At 40.9% G+C, this 20,489-nt stretch overlaps 1 protein-coding gene across 1 annotated transcript in view; it reads right to left on the bottom strand.

Annotated features, from left to right (window-relative positions):
- Positions 1 to 20,489, bottom strand: part of Tapt1 (transmembrane anterior posterior transformation 1) — a 46,520-nt gene that overhangs the window by 25,323 nt on the left and 708 nt on the right. Inside the window, exons 2-4 of the mRNA XM_055624077.1 lie at positions 20,301 to 20,488; positions 12,872 to 13,002; positions 2,772 to 2,890 (exon numbers count right to left, since the gene is read on the bottom strand). Of these exons, the coding sequence (XP_055480052.1) occupies positions 2,772 to 2,890; positions 12,872 to 13,002; positions 20,301 to 20,488 (438 nt within the window). The remainder of the gene's footprint in view (positions 1 to 2,771; positions 2,891 to 12,871; positions 13,003 to 20,300; position 20,489) is intronic.

Consider the following 20,489-nt stretch of genomic DNA (forward strand, 5'->3'; position numbering starts at 1 on the left):
GTAGAGAACACTGGAAAGAAACTGTAAGAAAGCAGAAATTAGCTATTTCTGTATAGTTCTGTAAAAAATAACGTGTATTTGGGTATTCCAGAAACATCAGACAAGTCCTGAGCATGACATTAACAGGAGTTTTGTTTAGAGTCATTTTCACAGTATATTTTCAGTTCCATGCTTAAAAAAACAAACAATAAAAAAAAAAAAAAACAAAAACACAGAGACACTGCCTTCAGTGTTCACAGAAAGTAATTCGTGGCTCACACACACGCTGCTTACTCAGATACAGAACACGGCAGGCACTAAGACATTAAAAGTAGCACTTCATATTTTCTGTAATAATGCTTTCATATAGGGGAAACAAGATGGTTGATATTTGGCTGCACAATTTTAATTGTATTCTTATATTTCATTTATAATATAAATATGAGTGATAGCATGAAATGTAACTTTTCAGTTAACCTACATTGCAAATGGATTATTAGAAATTGTTTATAACAGGCTGCCCCCTAGAGTCCTCTTAGCTATAAAACCATGGAAATAGAAAGCACTTTTCCAAAGTGACTGAAGTTATTTAGATTGAAAAATGCTTCAAATTAAAATTTTAAAGTAATCACCTCTTTGTGCTAAAAAACTTAAACTGTTATATAAAAAAAAAAGGTTGGCTACAGGAAGCAACAATCATTTATGTGAAGCAAACTGGAGTAGATGATTTCAGAATTCCTATATTTTGCATACCTCTTAATATTCAGAATGGAAAGGCTATTTACATGTCTGGCTTCCCCAAGTGACAGAGAAACACAGAAATGACTTTGAGCATAAAATAGTATAAGATGCCTCAAGAACACGATATGCCTTCAAATAAGATGACTTTCATCCTCAAGAGACTCTTGAGGACACTGACAAGCCATTATCAGGCAGTGTATTTTACCATCTGCTAATCACATAGAAAACAAACAAACAAAACCCAGAAGGAAGAATCTCTAGGTTATAACCCTCGTTAGTGCTTTCTCCCAGGTGCCAACAGCTGATCAGAACATGCCATGGGTAGACTACAACCTGCTTAGCACTGCTGATCGAGGAATAACGAAGATGTGATCTAGCTCACAAAGTGCCTGTGAAAATCCCTGGGAGATCCCAGTTACTTTACGTTAGGCTGTTGCACTGGATTAATCTAATTTCCCTGTATCTCCCTCTTTATGCAGCCACACATGGAGATTTTCGATCGGTAGCACTTTACTGCTTTTCCCCATCTTCTGAAAAAGTAACTGAAATGTCATGAACTCACTGAGTTCTCAATATAGAAACCAGCACATGAAGTGTGGCAGTACAGCGCCATGCCACAGAGGTCTTTGAGAACACTGACTAATGAGAACACTCCTTCTTAAAAACTCTCCTCAAAGTACAGTACAAAGGAATACCTAACAGATCCTAAAGCTGGTACTTAAATGCCTAAAAAGACCTCCCCTGCTGGTTCAAGTTATGACTAATAAAACACACAGCATAATTCATATTCTGGAAGATGAGAAAGATTACAGACACAAATAATAACTTACATAACACTGAGGTAAGCTGAGTTCCTAACAATTGTTTTATTCTCTGCAATCTTGCTAATAGTAATTTTTATTCCTTTTGCCACCTATTTCTATTAGAAGCATTTCTTCCTTATCAAAATGGGTTAAGGCTTATTTTAAAGGACTGTATTTATTATTAAATATAGGCTCATTTTTTACTTCAAAAAAACACTTTGTGACTTTAGGTTTTTAAACAAAACTTACAATTTTGAATATGGACTGGTAATTTTTAAATTCAACTTCATTGATAAAACTATAATTCCAATTATTATGTTCCACTGAATATTCATTATAATTAAAGAAAGTTTCACAAATTATTGTCCATTTCAGCATTTCAAAATGAAAAAAAAATGTTTTAAAAAATTTACAAAAGTCACATGTGTTAGAACTGTAACTCAAACAACTATGCTAAAGCTAAGCAGTAATTTCTAAAGGGTGACTACACAGAGTTGAGAAAGAAGGAAAACTCTAAAATCAAACTTCTTGTTCAACTAAAGAACAAATGCACATTAAGCTTCATTCCACTTAATGTTAAAGTGGGCTTAACATTCCACCTTCTACCTTTCTGCTTGGTAGAGCAGAAGTGAAAGAAACTGGTATTTCTTACTGGGCACTGTAGGCAGGCACTATGCTGGCATTGTGGGGGCTGTAGGCAAGACTCCCTGTGGCACTATGGGGTGCTGGGGTTATACACTCCACTGACATGCTCTTTGTTACTTCCAGGTTTGGGGGGCCAGGTAGTGAGCTCGCAATATCCTCTTTGGACAGATGGGAAACAGTGAAGTAGAGGAATCATCCTGCATCAGGGCTCCTTAGGAGATTCTGATGCCCACCTCCGAAGCCTAGAGCCTGAACCTCTCATACCTGAAGCCCAGGAGGCCTCACAATCCTTGTACAATGGGCTAAGAGCATGGTCAGTCAGTTCCTGCTTCTAGTCCTGTTGTTCTTCTACTCAGCCACACAGCACTTGGTATCAGTGTCGGTTTACTGGCTAAAGGAAAGTTTTGGTTCAAAACCTCTCTGGAAAAAATGCATATATAAAATACATAATATTATATAAAATAAATTAAATAGCTAAGCAGTGTATGCATTAAAATCAAAGTGTGATGAAACTATATGAATCATCCGTATTCTAGCAGCTTGACAAGTTAGAAAAGTAATGAAATGTTTAGACACTAGAAATAGTCAAAGATCTAAACTTACCGTAAGCCATAGCAAGGGAGAGTGAAGAGCCTGAATAGTGCCAGAAAGACTCTTAAGGGAAGCAGGGTGAACACATACAGGAAGGCATCGAGGCACAGGAAAATTCCAAAAAACATGAGCTACAATGGGAAAGAAAGAAAAAAAAAAGGAGAGAGAAATACTCTTTAAATAGGAGTAGATACAAATTTCAAACATTCAGGATTTCTGAACTTTATGAGAACTTAATTCCCGATGACTTGGCTTAAGAAACAGGAAACATTAGTCTTTTGTTACTCTTCCCAGAGTTTCCCATTTGTTGTCCACAGAAATCAACTACTCAAAAGATGAGTTGCTCCGACTCAACTGATGTGTCTTCCAGTACTTCTTAAAACATCAGAGACTAAGAAAAATCTGTCCAACAAGCTTCTTACACCTTTAACCCCATTCCTCCCTATTTCAATCTTTATATACACAGTTTTAATTTGAAAACAGTTTTTGGAGATTGTTTAATATGATCTTGTGTATAAAGATAGCTGCTATACTTGGAAGGCCTCATTCTGCAGAACTAACTACTATTTTTTAAATTTCTCCCTTATTTCTTACTGATTTATACTTTTATTTTCACTCAATAAATTTAACAGGATACTTCATAAGAGGAGGGTGACATCTTCTCATTGCTTGAAATAACTGGATCTAGTTTACCAAACTGCTATTCCAACAGTGCTGACTTCCTGTGTGCCTCACACAAAAGAATGGTCTCTATTCTTAGAGTAGAGTATGTAGAGTAACCATGATACTCTACATAGCTTTAGGCAATAAACTGTCCTGCCTGCAAGTATTAACTAAATTCACACTGCTATAAGCAGAACAGTTCCTCACAGAACTCATGAGAACGTTCTAACCTTCAGGACGTGGATCTTTAAAGAGGTGAGTTAAGTGACAGGGTCATTACAATAGGCCCTGCTCCAACATGCCTGCTACCCTAGAGATGTTAGTGGTTAGCCACAGTCTTAGTGGCCACACTGACAGTTGTATAAGAGAGGGGACTTGGACATAGATATGCAGAGGAATGACTAGGTGAGGACCTCTGAGAAGGTCATGGAGAAGGCTTCAGGAGAAACCACTTATCTGTTAACTCACGGATGTCGTCCTCCCCCTCTGTATCCCTGCTGCTTAAATTGTCCAATATGGAATACATTTTTATTGTACCTCAGCCAACAAATCTATACGTACTTAAATTAAAGCCCATATTTTATTAATTTTTGGCAAATAAAAAATTCTAAAAAATACACTATAGTTATGCCAGATCTTTAAATCTGTATATACAGCCTTTTTCAATGCTCTAGACTCATGAACAACAATGAAAGCACAATGTTAACCTGTCATGTGAAAGTCTAGTTTTAAGTGTTCCCTCCATGACAGTCACCCTGATTCTGTTGTTGGTGTAAAGTGCTAGTTTCTATCCATGTTTTCAAGTTATGCAAAGGAGTACTAAAGACTGAATAGTAGTCCTTATTGATGACTCCTGCCCTCGATAAGTCTTTCCTGTCTGCAGATTCCAGAATCTTAGGTATGTCTACATGAGAACACAAAATGCTAGAAAGAGGAGTGTGTGCTTATCTCCTCATGAACTCATACTGGAACAAACACTGTATTCCTTTAGCCAACAGCCCTGACACTGTGGGTGTGGGCATGCTAACATGTTCAGCTCAGCAGGTACAAAAGATATCAGGAAACAGGATGTGACTCCCACCCTTAGGAAGCTTGAGACTATCAGTGAGGGAAGTAGTCCTATCAATGCAGGGCTAAGCTGCCATGGTAGATCCAATTGTACAGGAACAGGGAAGGTCCAAAGGCCAAACTACCCTGAAGAGAGTTAGAAAAAGGACTGAAATAACTTCTGAGGATATAAGCATGTGCCATACACAGAATGTGGGCTGAGCAGAAGAGACGACCTGGCAGAGGGGATAGGGAGAAGGCGTCCAGGGCCTCGAAGTGCTGGCGAGACTACAAAGTAGACAATAAAGACAGGGAAGAAGAAAACTCCTTGTAGCTCAGCCTACTTTGTTTTGGTATCCACCATGGTGCACAGAAGTTACACAGTCTAATAGCCTTCCTTTCACATTTCAAGGTCACATGAATCTCCTAGATAGGCAGTATCTTTCAAACACTGTGCAGGCCCTGTGATTGGACCAGTGATGCTGGCAACAGACCTCACGACAAAGAAAAAGCAAGTGGCTGCAATTTAAAGCCCTTTCAACTGAGTGAGGGTAAGTATTCACAAATGTGAGAATACAAATACTAAGGGAAAGCAACAGAAAGGCCCATTAATTTGGAACTGTGGAAAAAGGACAGTCCTTACCATTCTGGCATCACACTTTCTCCTAAGCAGCAGTCTTCTGAATGCATGAAGTAAAGAAGCTGGAGATGTGTGGAATGTGAGCCTAGCCCTGTGCAGAATGTAATTTGTATTTCAGGCACACGGTGACTCAGGATGCTGTGGTCCCTTGCCAGTGTGTCTGCAGCACTTAGGCTCCTAGCATCTCTGTGAGGAAAGGATTACTTCCGCTTGACACATTAGGAAGCCATGGATGTGAAGGTGAATGCTGGCCCAAGGATATGCATTAGCAAGGGAACTAGCAAGTCTGTCTGGTCAGACCAGAGGTCCTGCTCTCAATCTTTCATGCAGTTCTAGCAGAGCATTTCCATTATTTATACTTGTTTCATGAGCTAAGGTAGGTTTTCTTTTGGCTAACTTACTTCGCAATCTGCTTACAGTATTTGAAAAAAATGCAAGAATTTAATGAATCACATATTTAGACCAGCTGCTAGCTTTAAAAAATACTACAAATGAAAAGCTTTGAGAACACATCAACAAGAATAACGTACATGTTCAAATCTTTCTCAGTTGGCATTTTGAGAAGGCGGGTGATTTCTATTTCCTTTTTATTTAGACTAGATAACTGTAAACTATTTAGCCATTCATAACTATGAATGCAGATATCCTTCTCCAGAACACAAGGTATGACTGCACAGTACTGATGCTGATGACATATACAGCTTTTTTTGTTTTTTTCCCTGAGACACAAAAGTTCTGTTCCCCTTGAACATTTGCTTCAAATTTCAAAACAAATGCAATGCTGGGACCACCGCATTGTTGTTCCGAGTACAACCTTCAGGCCCCGTCTGTTGATTTGTGGCTAGTCACAGCATGTACATCAAATCCTGGATCCCTGTCACTCTCTCCCCATGTTCCTGCTATTGTCCCACTTCACCTTGCTTATCTTATAGAATGGGGACTCTTTACCTATGTCTCACCTCTACATGGAAGGCCTTTACAACTAACATGTTATCTGCTTGCACTTGCATAGAAGATAAAAAGAAAAAAAACTAAAAATACAGTAGAAAAATGACCCCTAAGAGCAGAGTGAAAAGACAATACATCAAAAGAAACCAAACACGCAGAAGTTCTGGGTTTTACGTCTTTGCATTCAGTTGCATGTGTTTTCCCAGGGAAGTAAGATATGAGGTGAATACATTCCCTGGGCCAGGTCACTCTTTAGTTTATTCCTTCATCCTTCCTTAACCAAACACTGTAGAGCTTTGTTTAGGCAGATATTTTGACAACTGAGTAAAATTAAATTCTAAAGTAATTATTTTGGAAACCACAGGGAAGGATCAGGCTTATGTGGAGAGTTTGTGGGATACATAGAGACATATGAGACAGTCAGGAAAGCTTTTCAAAGGAGACGGCACTCAGACTAGACCTTGCCAGGCAGAGTAAAGAGGACCAGAAAAAAGTGCTTGGTGCACTGTGTGTGTGTGGGGGAGGGGAGGTGTAAGCTGTGGATGCAGTTATATAAAAGGGATAATTCCATCTTCACTTAATAGCTAAGGAGTTCACCTTCTTAAATCCAGCAGTTTTCCACAAGCGCACATGAAGGAATCTGACTTTGACAGTAATTGCTGCATATACAAGGACATCTGTAGAGCAAATAATTTTTATGTACCTGAACTCAAAAATTCATGTCCCTAAGAAGTCTATACTCTAGGAGATGGTCAACAAAAGGACTGCTGAGTCAGGTTCTTCTGTGATGGGTGAGTTTATATACACATCTGTAACCACAGAAAGCAAAGGAATCTCAATCAGTGCATCACAATCATAATCTATATCTGGTGCACATTTAACAGTAGACATATTTCTTAAAAGGTAAATAAACTGAAGAATTGATATCCTAGGCACCCCACTTATGCTAACTTAGTTAGCATGCTTTACAACACACAAGGTCAGATTACTACTTGTTTCTCTCAAAGGGACAGACAAGATAGAGAGGGTCCTGCTAAGAGGCTGACCAGATTCAGGACAGTGAGTGTGTTCTTAAAGACTTCTAACAGGGTGAAAGTTACTCTAATACTTGAGGCCTTCACAGCTCTTGCAGGAGAAGGCAGCCGATGTATGATTGACAATACATCTTTTAGGCTTAGATCTACTTTTCAGGAAGAGACCAGCCTCATTAGGCTAGCAATAAATAATCAGGGCGGTTAAGAGTCAAAATGGCCTGAGTAAGGGATCATAATGGTGTGACATAAGACATCCAAAGCCATGAAGACAGAAACAAGTTTCTGACAAATGGCCTCCAAGTTGTACGTTTACAAACAGTTGTCTCTTAATTTGCTGGATGATATTATGTACCTAGCAGGGAACAGCAACTTCACAATGCAAGGTAGCTGAGAATTCACTGGCTGTGTCCCATGATATCAAGCCTTATTTCTGAAGGGGGCTGCTGGTGTTGTCATCATTGCCTAGGCAGAGATATAACCCCTGAAGAGAATGAGAGGAAGGTCCACAAAAGTGCTGAAATCCAGTCAGCTTGTGTGAACCTGCCTTCTTCCCAGTAGGTCTATAAGTAGGGGTCTTGGCAAGGTTGAGTCCCAGAAAAAGAAAGGCTGTTTCAAGACGGATTTAGAAGGATGTTTCTATAAATGCATTCTCATGGAATTAGAAACCAAGATGGTAACTGAGACGTCACTGACAATGAAATTGAGAACTGTTTTCACCGAAATAATGGGAAAGAATAGCTACTACTATGTGTTCTTTTCATATGCCTTGTGATAAAACAACAGCTTTACATGATGTTAGTTAAGTTCACTACTATAAAATGAACCTTTGAATCATTCTATTTAAACGTTAACCTGCTTACCCTCAAAAAAGGGAAAGAAGTTCTCCTACTAGATACTGAAACCTTCCCTTTCTTGGAATTTTTGTCACCACCTGCTTTCTCTGTTCCTTGGAAGCAAACTCATAAAAGGGGCTATGGTGGTCAGAATGAGAACGCCTACACAGGCTCGTTTGAATGCTTAGTGCCTAGTTGCTGGAACTGTTTTGGGAAGGATTAGGGCATGTGGCCTTGTGGAGGCGGTGTTCCCTGGGGGTGAAATTTCAAGTCTCTCTGTCTTGGCCTCCAACTTGCAGGTAAGACATAAGGTCTCCAGTGCCATGCCTGCCTGCCTGCCCGGGGCCATCGTGATGGTGACAGACTAATCCTCTGAAATTATAGGCAAGCCTCAATTAAATGGTTTCATTTATAAGTTGTCTTGCTCATGGTCATGGTTTTCTGCAGCAGTAGAAAAGTAACTAAGACAGGTTCATATAGTTATCAGGCCTCTTGAGATGACTCTGTCAACCCTTTCATCTTAGAGGAAGAAAGTAAAGTCTTAAGGAGACTCTGATGAGCAGGTAATGCCTCATGATGCCGAGCCACATGCTTTTAGGTTCTGGTAACCCCTCTCCCTTTTGGTTAACAGTTCATGCTTAGTAATATCACAACTAATATCAAAACGCCACATATCTTGTGCATGAATATAAAGAGTCTACAACAGGCTTATGTGGTGACCATTTGGCTCCCAGTTGATGCCACTGTTTTGGGAGACCCTGAGAATTTTAGGAAACTGAGAATAGGGAGGAGGTAGGTTATGACTCTGACACCCACTCTCATCACTAGGTTCTGCCTCATCAGTAGCTCAGAAGCAAGAGTCAAGGCCTATGCACTTAAAGTTCTGAAATAGTATGAGCAAGTTTATGTCAGTGTCAAAAATTTGACCAACACATAAATATCATTATTTGTAACCTTCAACTTAATAAAGTTAAGGTTCATAAAAATTTGTGAGATGTGTTGTAGGCAGAAAAATCTCAATTTTGAGGTTAACCTAGGCTATATAATAAGTTCTAGGCAATTTAGTGAGATCTGTTTTTAGATGACAAAAATGCTGGGGGTGGTTCAGTTGTAGAGAACTTGCCTTATGAGCTATGCATACTCCTCTGTGTTTGATCTTTAATATGATGATATAAATAAATGAATAAATAATTGATGATGAAATTCTCTAAAAACAGTAGCAGCATTTAACACCAAACAGGGGAACTTAATCTGCATAAAATGTATTTAAAAACTATAATGTACAAAGTATGGTAAAAGTGAAATAAAGGACTGCCCAAAGCTTGCAATTACAAGGTAAAAATACATTTTCCTTGTAGCTTAGCTTTTGATCATAAGCAAAGTTCATAAACAAGTGATTTTTATAAAAGTTTCACAATAATAATTATTATAACCTGTATCTGTCCAACTTATATATTGTAACCAATATATGTCCAACTCGAGAAATAATGACATGAGAGGCAAATAAAAGAGAAAGTAATAACATAAGGAAAAGTTGTGCACTTACTTTGCTCATTTTCGGTCTGCACTGACTGTTGCTGTCCTAGTATTTCAGAAGCAGAGCTCTGGGGCTCACTCAGTAACTGTTCATAATCCATTTCTCTGTTGCTAAAGCTCAACACTCATTATCCTAGTCTCCTGTGCTACAGTTGGGGGTGGCCATGTATTTATTTAGTCAGCAAGACACAAGTGGGAGTTTTGAGAGCTCTGGGAAAGCTTTAAGTCTCTATGAAGGGCAGCAAAAGGTGACATTACTGACCCCTCCTTTTTTTCTGATTATAATGCAGATTTAATAACTTGTCAACTTTCTATTTAACAGCATTAAACAGGAGGGCCAAAAGCTAAGTGCCCAAGACTGGGTGGAACAAGGTCTTAGAGTCACAGCAGGTCACTAGCCTGCTGGACCAATTGAGACCTTTGATTACATTTGCTCAAAAGAAAGGAGAGAAATCTGCGATCTAGTAATCTCTACTAGCCTCATTTTCTGTTACACACAGCTACAGCACTCCTGAGGAGTACACCCTGGGTAGTCTCATCCCGAAGCCTACATTTTCAACTCTTTAGCTTGAATGTTAGACACAGTGTAGACCCAGCCCATCTTGCAGTTCTTGTGGCTCCTTGTTCTCAACCAAGTGCCCATTTCTGAATCTTTCCAGCACCTTCACCTATACTACCTGGTGCACACGCACATGCCCTATGATGCTTGGTCACAGTCTACCCCTTTCTTCTCCTGCCTTTGCCACACATTTCTTTCACAGGCCGTGCCCTTGTCTTCTTCTGCAGCTCATCTTTTCAGCAGACTTTCCCTCTGGAAATTCTTAGCAGCATGTTACTTACATTGCTTAATGGCACTTACCATTCTGTATCTTCTATTATAATTCAATACTTTCCACTATGCTAAAATCTGAGTTTTATATTTATATATGCTACAAATGCCTAAGATATACTATAAGGACTTAAGACATAACAACTCAATCAATAAGTATGTGATGTTTACCTCCTTAAATCAGCATATAAACTGATCAGGGAATTTTAGAAAATGCTATGTGAGCAGTTTTTGCAATTTTATTTTTTTATAAAATTTTAATTTTTATAAAATTATTTATTAAAATTTTAGATGCACAGAGACAACAAAATTAGCCATTGGATGAGAGATAATTTGCATATATGACACATAGTAAATCATTCCCTAGAACCTGTGCCCAACAAAATATGGGAGGAAAGTGAACTCAGTTTGGAAGTCAGCATAGAAGCTGCCACCCAGGGCAGAAGACATGGTCCTCAACCAGGCTCCAGTTGCATCTTACTGAAGCTAACCTCTAAAACCTGTGAACTATGAACCAACTGCAGGCCATGTTATCTAGTGTGCTTGTCTGGTAAGTCCTCCATGAACAAGATCAGGTTTCCCCCGAGAGAACCCGGTTAACAAGAGGGAACACACCTTCCCTAGGGTTTCTTTTAACCTGTGGTTAGCAATTTGAGAAAGGCTGACAGACAATCACCTCTTGCAGGGTTGCTAAAGTCATGTCTAATGAAAGGAAAGCAGGAGATAAAGAAGGGACACAGGGAAACCTTGGAACCAAGTTTCTCCCCAAGCACCTCGTGTTGTGTCCTGAAAGCTTAGGTATGAAACCTGGAGAAAGAAATTCATCTTGTTCCATGGCAGGACTAAAGTTAAGGCTGTTAAAGATTTTAAAATACTTCTCTAGGGTTTGATAGGTAATTGATTCACAAGCAGGAGGCCCTAGCACAGGAATCACAGTTAAAAGCTGCAGACTTGGTATGTGAAGCCAGCAGTGGCAGCTTGCTAGAGAGCCACTGCACTGCTCTACCTCTCGATTTATCCCCTAGAGAAGGCCACTCTCCTCGGTTTTATGGCAGACAGACAGACACTTCTAAAGTGGACCGCAAGCACTCAGCAGCAGACAGTGGAAGAGTCCCAGACCTGGGTAGGACTGGAACATTTGTGTGAAAAACAGAAGAAAAAGAAATTCACCCCCACCCAGACGAAGGAAGTACTCTAAAATGTCAGTGCCTTATACCAGGGAAGAAGTTTGAAAAGCAGTATTAATGAAAAGTTGGAAGCACTGTTTGAAACAAAAGACAACGCCAAGTATGAAGTTGTTGGTCTATTGACTTTTCATGCAGTTCCTGGGATTATTTTTTTCCACATTAGTCTACAGGTTTAGTAAAACAGCTAATTTTCTATTTAAAGCATGAACAGCAGTGTTTTGTAGTCCTTGCAGACTTCAGAGAAGCACAGAGCTCTCTGATTTTCAATTATCTTTTCCAGATGACTATGCAAAAATACAGCATATACCAAGAAAGCAACCCCTAAAGTATTATGTGTTCATTAAAAGGGAAGCAGTACAATCACTTAGATTACCTTGAATGCCAAATAGCCTCCCAGGCTTTAAATGAGGTCCTGCTTCGACATGAGCACTCAACTGACAAGCATCGCCTTCTACTGAAGCATTCTATAATCCTAGAAGACCTGTAGCCAGCAGGGCCACTGCTCCCTCCTCAGCAGTCTTCTAAATCCTGCCCCAGCACTGCACTCCCTCAAACTTCAGTGGCTGGCACTCGACCAAGAACCGACATAAAGTACAGTGGCTGAAATGGGCTGTCTGCATGCTTTTCTTCAGTCACAGGGGCAGGGCGGTGGCTTCCTACTGCCTGTCACACCTCTTGCTTCACAATGCAGACAGTAAGTGTGAAGCTTCCCACAGCCACTCTAATAGGAAGCATAGTTCTGAGGAAGCAGCTCGACTTGACAAGTCTTGTGCTACTATAAAAATCCATGACTTAGCTCATACATCTTTCCTTGTAATAAGATCTAGGCTCTCCCAGGACTCCTAACTCCAGAAGCTTTAGAGGAAAAGTGGCTTTCCTGTCCTCTGATTGACCTTGCAACAAGATACTGGAGACTTGGTGTGTCTTTTTGACAGGACCTTTATTTTGACAAGAGTTAAACAAGTCATCTTATTCCTTGAACACCTGTCACTTAGGTCTTCAAATATGTGGCTATTCTGAGAAATTGAAACCTCAAAAATGGCTGAAATTAAATACGTTAAGTGGAAAAAAAGAGAAAGTGCTACTCTAAAAACACAGGTGAAGTAATGCTCAGAGCTGGAGGGTAAGTCCTGGCATGAAGCTGTTTGGATAAGAGGCAAATATGTTAAGTTTAGTAAGTAGCAAAGGGAAGATGTGAAGAAATTCAGCAACATTTCCCTCATACTAAAACCAGCTATTACAAGCCTCTTTCTTCGAAGCAATCCTATATCTCCAAGCATACTTAATTACTTACCATATTACTTCTAGTGTATTAAAAAAAAGTCAACGGAAGCTGTTTACATTTTTTTTTTATAATTAACACTTTGACATATTTGGAAATGAAAAAAAGTATACCTTTTCCAATTCTCTTGGTATTCGCATACAAGTGTACACTCTTTCTCTTCGTTCTGTATACTTGGCCTCGTTATGTTCGAGGAAGTAACCTCTTGTTAATTCAGCACTGAGGAACCTCAATAATGAAAGCTCTACAGAAAACAGAAAATGACACAAAACAAAAAGAACAATGTTTATCAAGAACTCACAGGTGAGCTGGGGCCATAGTTAATATGCATAGAAAACAAAAAGAGAATGTTACAGTCTACAGGTCTGTGACTAGAGGAGAGGGGTACTCAAATAACTGGAGGGTGTTGTTGGGGAATACTGTTGTTGCATACTAAAAATGCCACCGGAATACTGAAGGAATGGTTACTGAGAACCAGAGAAGCCAGAAGCATACCTTTCTAACTAGTCTTGGGTCTCATGGTGCTACATGCCTGGACGTTAGAGAGAGGAGGATTGTGAAGATTCTATCGACTACATATTCCAGCAGTCCAAAGGTAGCCCAGAGCCCTGGAAAGCACTGTGTTCAGCCCATGAGTCTGCCAGGGCAGCCATGTAGACACAGGTCAGCTGCCTCCTACTTGGGTGGGCCCCGAGATGGGGCAGAAGCAGGCTACTTCTCCCCATGGAAGTTGACCCCTGCTATGTGGAAGTTTCCCAATGCCATGAAGTCAATAGCCACACAAAGAGAAACCTTCCTGACCTAGGGCGGATCCACTTGTCCACATTGCTTTTGCTTCTACAATGTAAATTCTTCTACATGGTTTGTATCAGCAGAGGACTGCAAGGCCAAACAGCTTCAATCCGTTCCATTCTGCAGCAGTTGAGTTAAGAAGCTGAGGTGGGGATGACTGACCTCATCTCTTCCTGGAATGCCATGCTTCCCCCAAGGCCAGCTCCTCAACTACCTCTCCAAACTTCTTGCCTGACCAATACCTTCTGACTCTGTAGGAGGCCAAAAGTTTTCAAACTCATTTCTGGGCTTACTCTGTGATTTTTCTAAAAAATGTAGTACAGAAGCATTACCAAGCAGGAACAGTCAAAATGAACCCCAAAAAACACTCAGGAAGACAGAAGCAGGTTTAGCCCAGGGTCTGAAAAGTATGCCTTAAAGAGCTTACTTTTGTCAGCGCTGGAATGAATCTGTAGCTCCAGCTGTCTCACATCATATGACTTGCTTATTTTGCTTAAGCAGTATGTTCTAGGTAACTACTCTCTCTCTCTCACACACACACACACCCCTCTATACATGAGGCTAATAATGTCTTTGCAGGATTGATGCCTGGAGTGAAATGGGGGAAGATAAGGCTTCATGGGGAGAAATGCTATCATTTCTCCATTATTGCTTGGCATAGGGCAGGCAGGGTCACTGTGCACCACAGGTATCCTGCCTTCCCTTCACAGCAGTGTATTACAGCTAAGTCACAGGGTGAAGCAGATACAAGATAGAAATGCTACTGCTCAGTCTTAAAGGCTATGGTATAATCTCATCCACAGAGAGTAAAACTATGGGCTAAGAACTTTCTAGAACTATAACAAAAGAAAAAGAAGGCCCTGTGTGCTGCACTGTGAAAGAGAAATGCTAATACTAGAGAAAACTATGCTTATACTCAGTTCAGTGCCAACTTTTGGCACTTTCCATCTAATCTTATTTAACACCGACTTTACTTAAAGATAACCTATATGAACATAAAAAGTAGGATCAATCCAAATGTTTAACATTGGTGGAATTACTGAATATATACCAATGATGCACTTTTAAAGACAACTCTGAAGTGGAAAGAGAAGAAAATATGAATCTCTGGAAGAAGAGAGCTGCTGGGTGCTGGCACTGTTCAGAGAATGAGGAGTTGGAAAGGGAGCGAGGCTCATGGGCCTCAGTGATCACAATTATGACAGCACAAGGGGACTGGGCCTAACCCCTGAGAGCAGTGCCATGTGTCATCACAAGGGTGGGCGGCTTTCTGTCCCCAACAAAAGACAGAAGCTGGGCAGACCAGGAGTCTGACATCTCTGTTGAAGAGACATACAGACAGGTCATTATATAGTAGTTACATATTTTAAAAAGCAAACTAAAACAAAAGACCTGGATGCACCTTGTTTATTGGGCAAACTGTCTTCTACAGTGGTGTCTTCCTTGGTGAATGCTGAGGCCAGTTTTTGCCATAATCAGTGTTTTCTTCTGGTCCACAAAAAGCATGTGGTGTCAACTGGAGAAGGGGCTCAGGATGGCCAAGTCACAGATTTCAAGTTCTCAAAAGAGAAAATTGAAACTCCTGCCAGTTCTGTAACACCTGTTTGCATCCTGCCTTCCACACAGATCCTTGAGGCACTTGACAGTGTTTGTGTAAAAGCAGATGAAAACCACAAAGCATGATGATGTACTGTCATGAACTCTAGTTCCTTTCTGTGTATCAACTGTAAACTTAAGTATTCCTGGTGTGGCTGTTACCTAATTATCTATAAATGCTATTTCTGCAATCCTGGCTCTATGGTGGAAAGCATCGGAACAAGTACACTTAACAAACAGTGTAATCTAAATTAACTTGTCATAAATAGGTTCTGATAGAAACAAAAATATTTCAGCTATATCATAAATACAAAAAAGGATTGTGTGAAGAAACTGCCCCTAGAAATGTAAGAATCTTAGTGTAACACCAAATTAGATTCCTAACTTTTGAGCCGTCTCTCCTGCATGGACACATTAGATTCTATAATGGTAAAACATTAAACAATAATAGTGTATTCTTTAAGTACAAACACTCAAAACTGTAAAATAAATTCTATAGCTATGGCCATCTTGCAGATAAGGAAAACCAAGGCACAGAAAGGCAAAAGGGAGTTAACGGTATTCATATAACACAAATGAAGAAACTGAGAAAATGAACAGACCCACTTGTAACTAACTTAAAAGGACAAATCTGAGAGCAAAGCCTAGATCTGCAATGCTCTCTCCTCTCCAATTACACCAAATTACCCACTGTTATTTTAGAGACTAAGACCTGGCCATAATATGCTTCTGACTCATGCTAGATGAAGGGGCTTCCACTGCCTTGGAGCTGACCTGCAAGCTGCCCTTGCTGCTTGTATGGCACTGTTCCTTCTCACTCCCTGGAAGTCTGTACTTCCTATAGAGATATTTAGCGCCCTAGTGCACTGTGGCTTTGCTAAACTTTCTCTAGCGTTCTATAAACTTATCTGAGTTCATTTGCCCTATGATTCAGGGTATAGCCTTTTGAAAATACAGCTATTTTACTATTTAATTATAAGTATGTCTGTCTACATTAGAAGATTGTGAACATAAATAAAATATCACAAATTGTAAGTCTAAATCAATTCTACCAGTAATTTTAATCAATATTCATTGATTACACAGACACTCTGTAATCCTGTATTTTAAATTGAGAAATAAGAGTATAAATTCTTTTTTCCTCACTTCCGTAATAAGAATTATTAGTTTTACTCATCAGAGACAGCTTATTTTAGAAATTAGAAGCTAGGATCAAAAAGTATTTATTAAAAGTAATGAGTAATCATACATATATTTATATGTTCAGCAATGTCTAAATATATCTTTCTTAAAATAGCACTGCACATTAAAAAACAAATTGGAAAGGAATACCGGGTGACTGGTAGGAAACTATTAAACATGCATGTCTCCAGCCTTAAGTAAAGGTAGTGTATACAAAGTTTATATAGGTATCTAAAATATTAAACATACCTTTCTTACACAGAAGCATACTTTTGTACAGAGAACCTAGGAATTAACTTTTCTAGGAGACAACAGAATAGGAGTTTTGCCTTCCTAAGTCAAATAAAATTAAAAAAAAATTGCATACTCTATTCAAGTTCTTAAAACTTTTTGTTGCTTTTGTTTGTTTGCTTTGCAGACATGGGCTCTCCATGTAACCCAGACTGGCCTTGAGCTCAGGATCTTCTTACCTCTGCCTCCCACCCTTTAAGAAAAGTTTGTGGCCTCGGTTAGGACTCAGTTAGGAGCAGTCTTATGTTTAGACACAGAAAGGGGTACAAAGATGAAAGCCACATCTTAACAAAGCAAATCATTAAAAATGTGAGAAGTGTGTCAATACTACTCCAGCCAGCTTAAATTTTCAGGTACTCGAACAATAGAATGCAAGGGATGTGAATCCTTTGAATCCCATTGACAATCTTTGTGGGAACTGCTAACAAGAAACTAGTCGGCTTTTCTAGGTTTCAGTTTTTCTTCCTTCTTCTGGAGATACAGCAAGATGTGTGAAGGCAAGGAGAGAAACAAATCAGACAAGAGTGAGAGTTCCAGAAGTCAAGTCAACATTACAAAGAGAACAATAGTCACAGCCCTGTTCCGTCACAAATGGCACTGTCGCCACACCTGGCATCAGGCTTCTCGCTTGACAAGCAACACTTATCTGCTCACCTGCACTTGCCTTACTGGGAAGTGTTTTACGCTCACAGGCAGGTGTCATGCTTATCTTACACCAAACATGTTCAATCTCCATGGAGAATAAAACAACGAACTTAGAGACTGTTCAGTAGAGCTTTGATGAAGCAGAGCCAAGAAGATTCAGCAAGCAGACTAAGCAGTTCAACAACTGAACCACGCTAAGAACACAGATCACCAACTTAGTCCAGTGTTGACTTGCTGGGCACCAAGTCCCAAAGGCAAGTATGGCTATATAGAATCTCTCTCACCTAGAACTTTGCGGATGAGCCAAAAGGGAAACAACACAGGAGCAGGATGGTATGCATTACTTACTATCTTGTCTATGTCCAAAAGTGCAACATGAAATGGCAATAATTACAAATATGAAAAAAGAACAAGGCGAGACTGCAGCTCTTGGTGACCACTATTATCAGAGTTTGAGCTCAGTGACCACATAATAGGAATGGTGAGCGGGGTATTCATCTCTACGTTACAGTATAAGGACTAGCATCTAGCATTGTTTTTACACATGAATATTTAAAAAGAGATGCTGTTGGGAATCAAATGATAGAAAAGCCTGCAAAGAAACAGAAAGAAAACATAATTGATATAGATGTCCTAGTTATAGCTGTATATACTTTAATTTTTCCTCAACAGATAAATAGGAAGGGCAGGACTAGAATAACAGAACCAACTTTAAATATTCTATTTAACTTTATATTACTCAAAGTATGAATAAGCACTTTAACGAGAATCCTAGACTGTTACGACTGACCAACAAATGTCTTATGATAAGAACCCTGAATGCCTTGGGGAAAATGATAAAGGGGACACTGGAACTAAGTGATGGTTAGGGCCATCAAGACACTAAGATTATGACTTTGAAAAGGAACAGCAAGCACTGCCCTAGCCTGCACAGAGGGGACAGGGCAAGCCCACAGGAGTCTTTAGAGAACAGAGAAGGGAGCACCAGACTATGACTCAGGGACATGTTACCAGCCTGACACTAGGTGGTGCCCTCTGGCCTGGCCAACAAGGTTCCTATATCTAGGTAAGGAGGCAAAGAAAGTTAACAGCAATGGAAGAAAGAAGCCCTTGGAGGTGAACAAAGAAAGCGTGACTGGATTTCTAAGCTTGTGGGATGCTATCACCAAATGCAGAACCTGGCACAGGTGGGCAGGCATCAGCAACAGTGAGAGCTGCCTGGCTCTTAGAACACACACACTGGGGGACAGAGAGGATGGTTCACACAGAGCCCACACAGGAAAACCACTGGCTGGTATCTCTAACTGAAATGTTACTGGGATGCTTGCCTAGATCCCTAATGCCATCTATCCAAACAGGAGAAACCTCTCTCTTTTCCATTAAACAAGACCGAAGGGACTGAGGAGCAAGAAGGTCTGTCCAAACAGGCAAGGCCTGCTGTCTCCCTAGTAAGGACTTAACTGCCACTGCAGGCTGAAAAATCCAGCTTTAAACCTGTTAAGTATGCGATGCTCCACATCCCACTTTGCTGAAGAATTGAGTGTGGGCTATGAGGCTAAGTTTATGTAAGTCCAACTATCCAGCTCCATTCCAGGAAAGTTCACTTTGATTCAGAAGTCCAAGGTCTGTGTTAGTGCCAGGGAGGAATAATTCACTTCAGAAGTTCACGGTCTGTGTTCACTAAAGGCTCTTCACAGTTTCACTGGTTTTCTTCACACCAGCAACATAAAGGTTTCAATAGTCAGGGCTTTCCTGAAGCTCAGAAATATTCCAAAGAAACTGCCGTGAAACCTGGTTACATCTATTTAGTCTAGGTAAACAAGCAGCGGAGAGGTTGAAGACTTTGTCTTACTTAGGTCCTGCCAATTTAGAAAGCAAACACTCCTGCAAGCAGTTGTTTAACTGACAACTAAACCAAACAGAGAATGCTGGAAATTTTTTAAATGGCTAAAGGAAAACGACCAAACGAGGCACACAGCCTGCGCTGAAGTTTTCAAAGATACAAAGACAGATGCAAAACTCTATGTTCAATTCTGAGAATTAGCAAGTCTCTCAGAATCTACCCACCCAGTCTTTGAGACTTTCAGGACTCCTATAATTTCAATACCCATAGTGAATGCTAGAGTCAATCTTATAACTTGAATGTGTATTTATATAAGCTGCAGGACCTATCCCACTGTACTAGCTCGGAATAAGTTGGAAGAAATGCCATCAAGTTGCTGCCCAAAACCTTGGAGTTACTATGTAAGAATTAAAATGTAATTACTCTTTCACCCAATCAGACAGACATGTCAAAATCTTCCTTTTTCTTTCGGGCTTCAAACAGAGGTTCAGTATGAATACCAAAACTATTAAAAATTCTTTAAAAATATTCAGATCCTCGAACACACAGGAATTGTAATATTTTAACAGTATGCTTCAAAGAGTTTATGGACATAAGGACTTAAAAGTGGTGCATGTTTTCTTGTGTGACAAAACTGTCTCTTCTGGGTTAAGTTTCAGTTTAGGGTGAGTCCACATGCAACATTTTAAGGGGTGCCGTTACATTTCTGTGCCGGAGAAAACTACTGAACTTCACCGTCATGACAGCACTGTCGGCCGAGTCTAAGAAAAATGCAATCGGAGGGCAAGTTAACAGGTTTCCGAGACTCAACTTCGTATAAAACGCAGGGGGGAAAAAGTCACCTTGACTTGGACATCATCTAGAAAGCCCTGCGCTTCCCAGGTTTGACCTCCTTCGGATGTGGGAGACGCCTGTCACTGTGGAGACCGGCCGGGAGCAGTCGGTAGCCGGGGACCGAAGAGCTGCGGGGCGCACCTGGCTGGGGGATGGCCAAGGGAGCTTCGGGCCGCGCGCACCGGCCGCCGGGGTGGCTGTCACCGGCCACGGGGACGTGAGAGCCGGCGGAGCCGCGGCCCCTCGGCGCGCGGAGGGGAGACAGCGGCGCCCCCGCCACCCCGGCCCGCGTCGGCTCCTCGGTAGCCCGCCGCGGCCTAGCGCCGCCCGCTCGCCCTCCCGCCGGCCACCCGCCTCACCTGCGCGGCCGCGGCGCTTCTCCCGCCGCCGGTCGCTCTCGTAGAAGCCCAGCGTCTCGGTGTGCTGAGGCGCGGGCCCGTGGCCGCCGCCGCCCGGCTGCTCCCCGTCGCCGCGGCCCGTCCGCTCGGCGCCGTCCGCGCCGCCACCGCCGCCTCCTCCCGGGGCGGCCGCGTCGCAGACGCCCGCCA

Source organism: Psammomys obesus, unplaced genomic scaffold (assembly GCF_907164565.1).
Source record: "Psammomys obesus unplaced genomic scaffold, mPsaObe1.curated_primary_1811, whole genome shotgun sequence".
Taxonomy (NCBI): domain Eukaryota; kingdom Metazoa; phylum Chordata; class Mammalia; order Rodentia; family Muridae; genus Psammomys; species Psammomys obesus.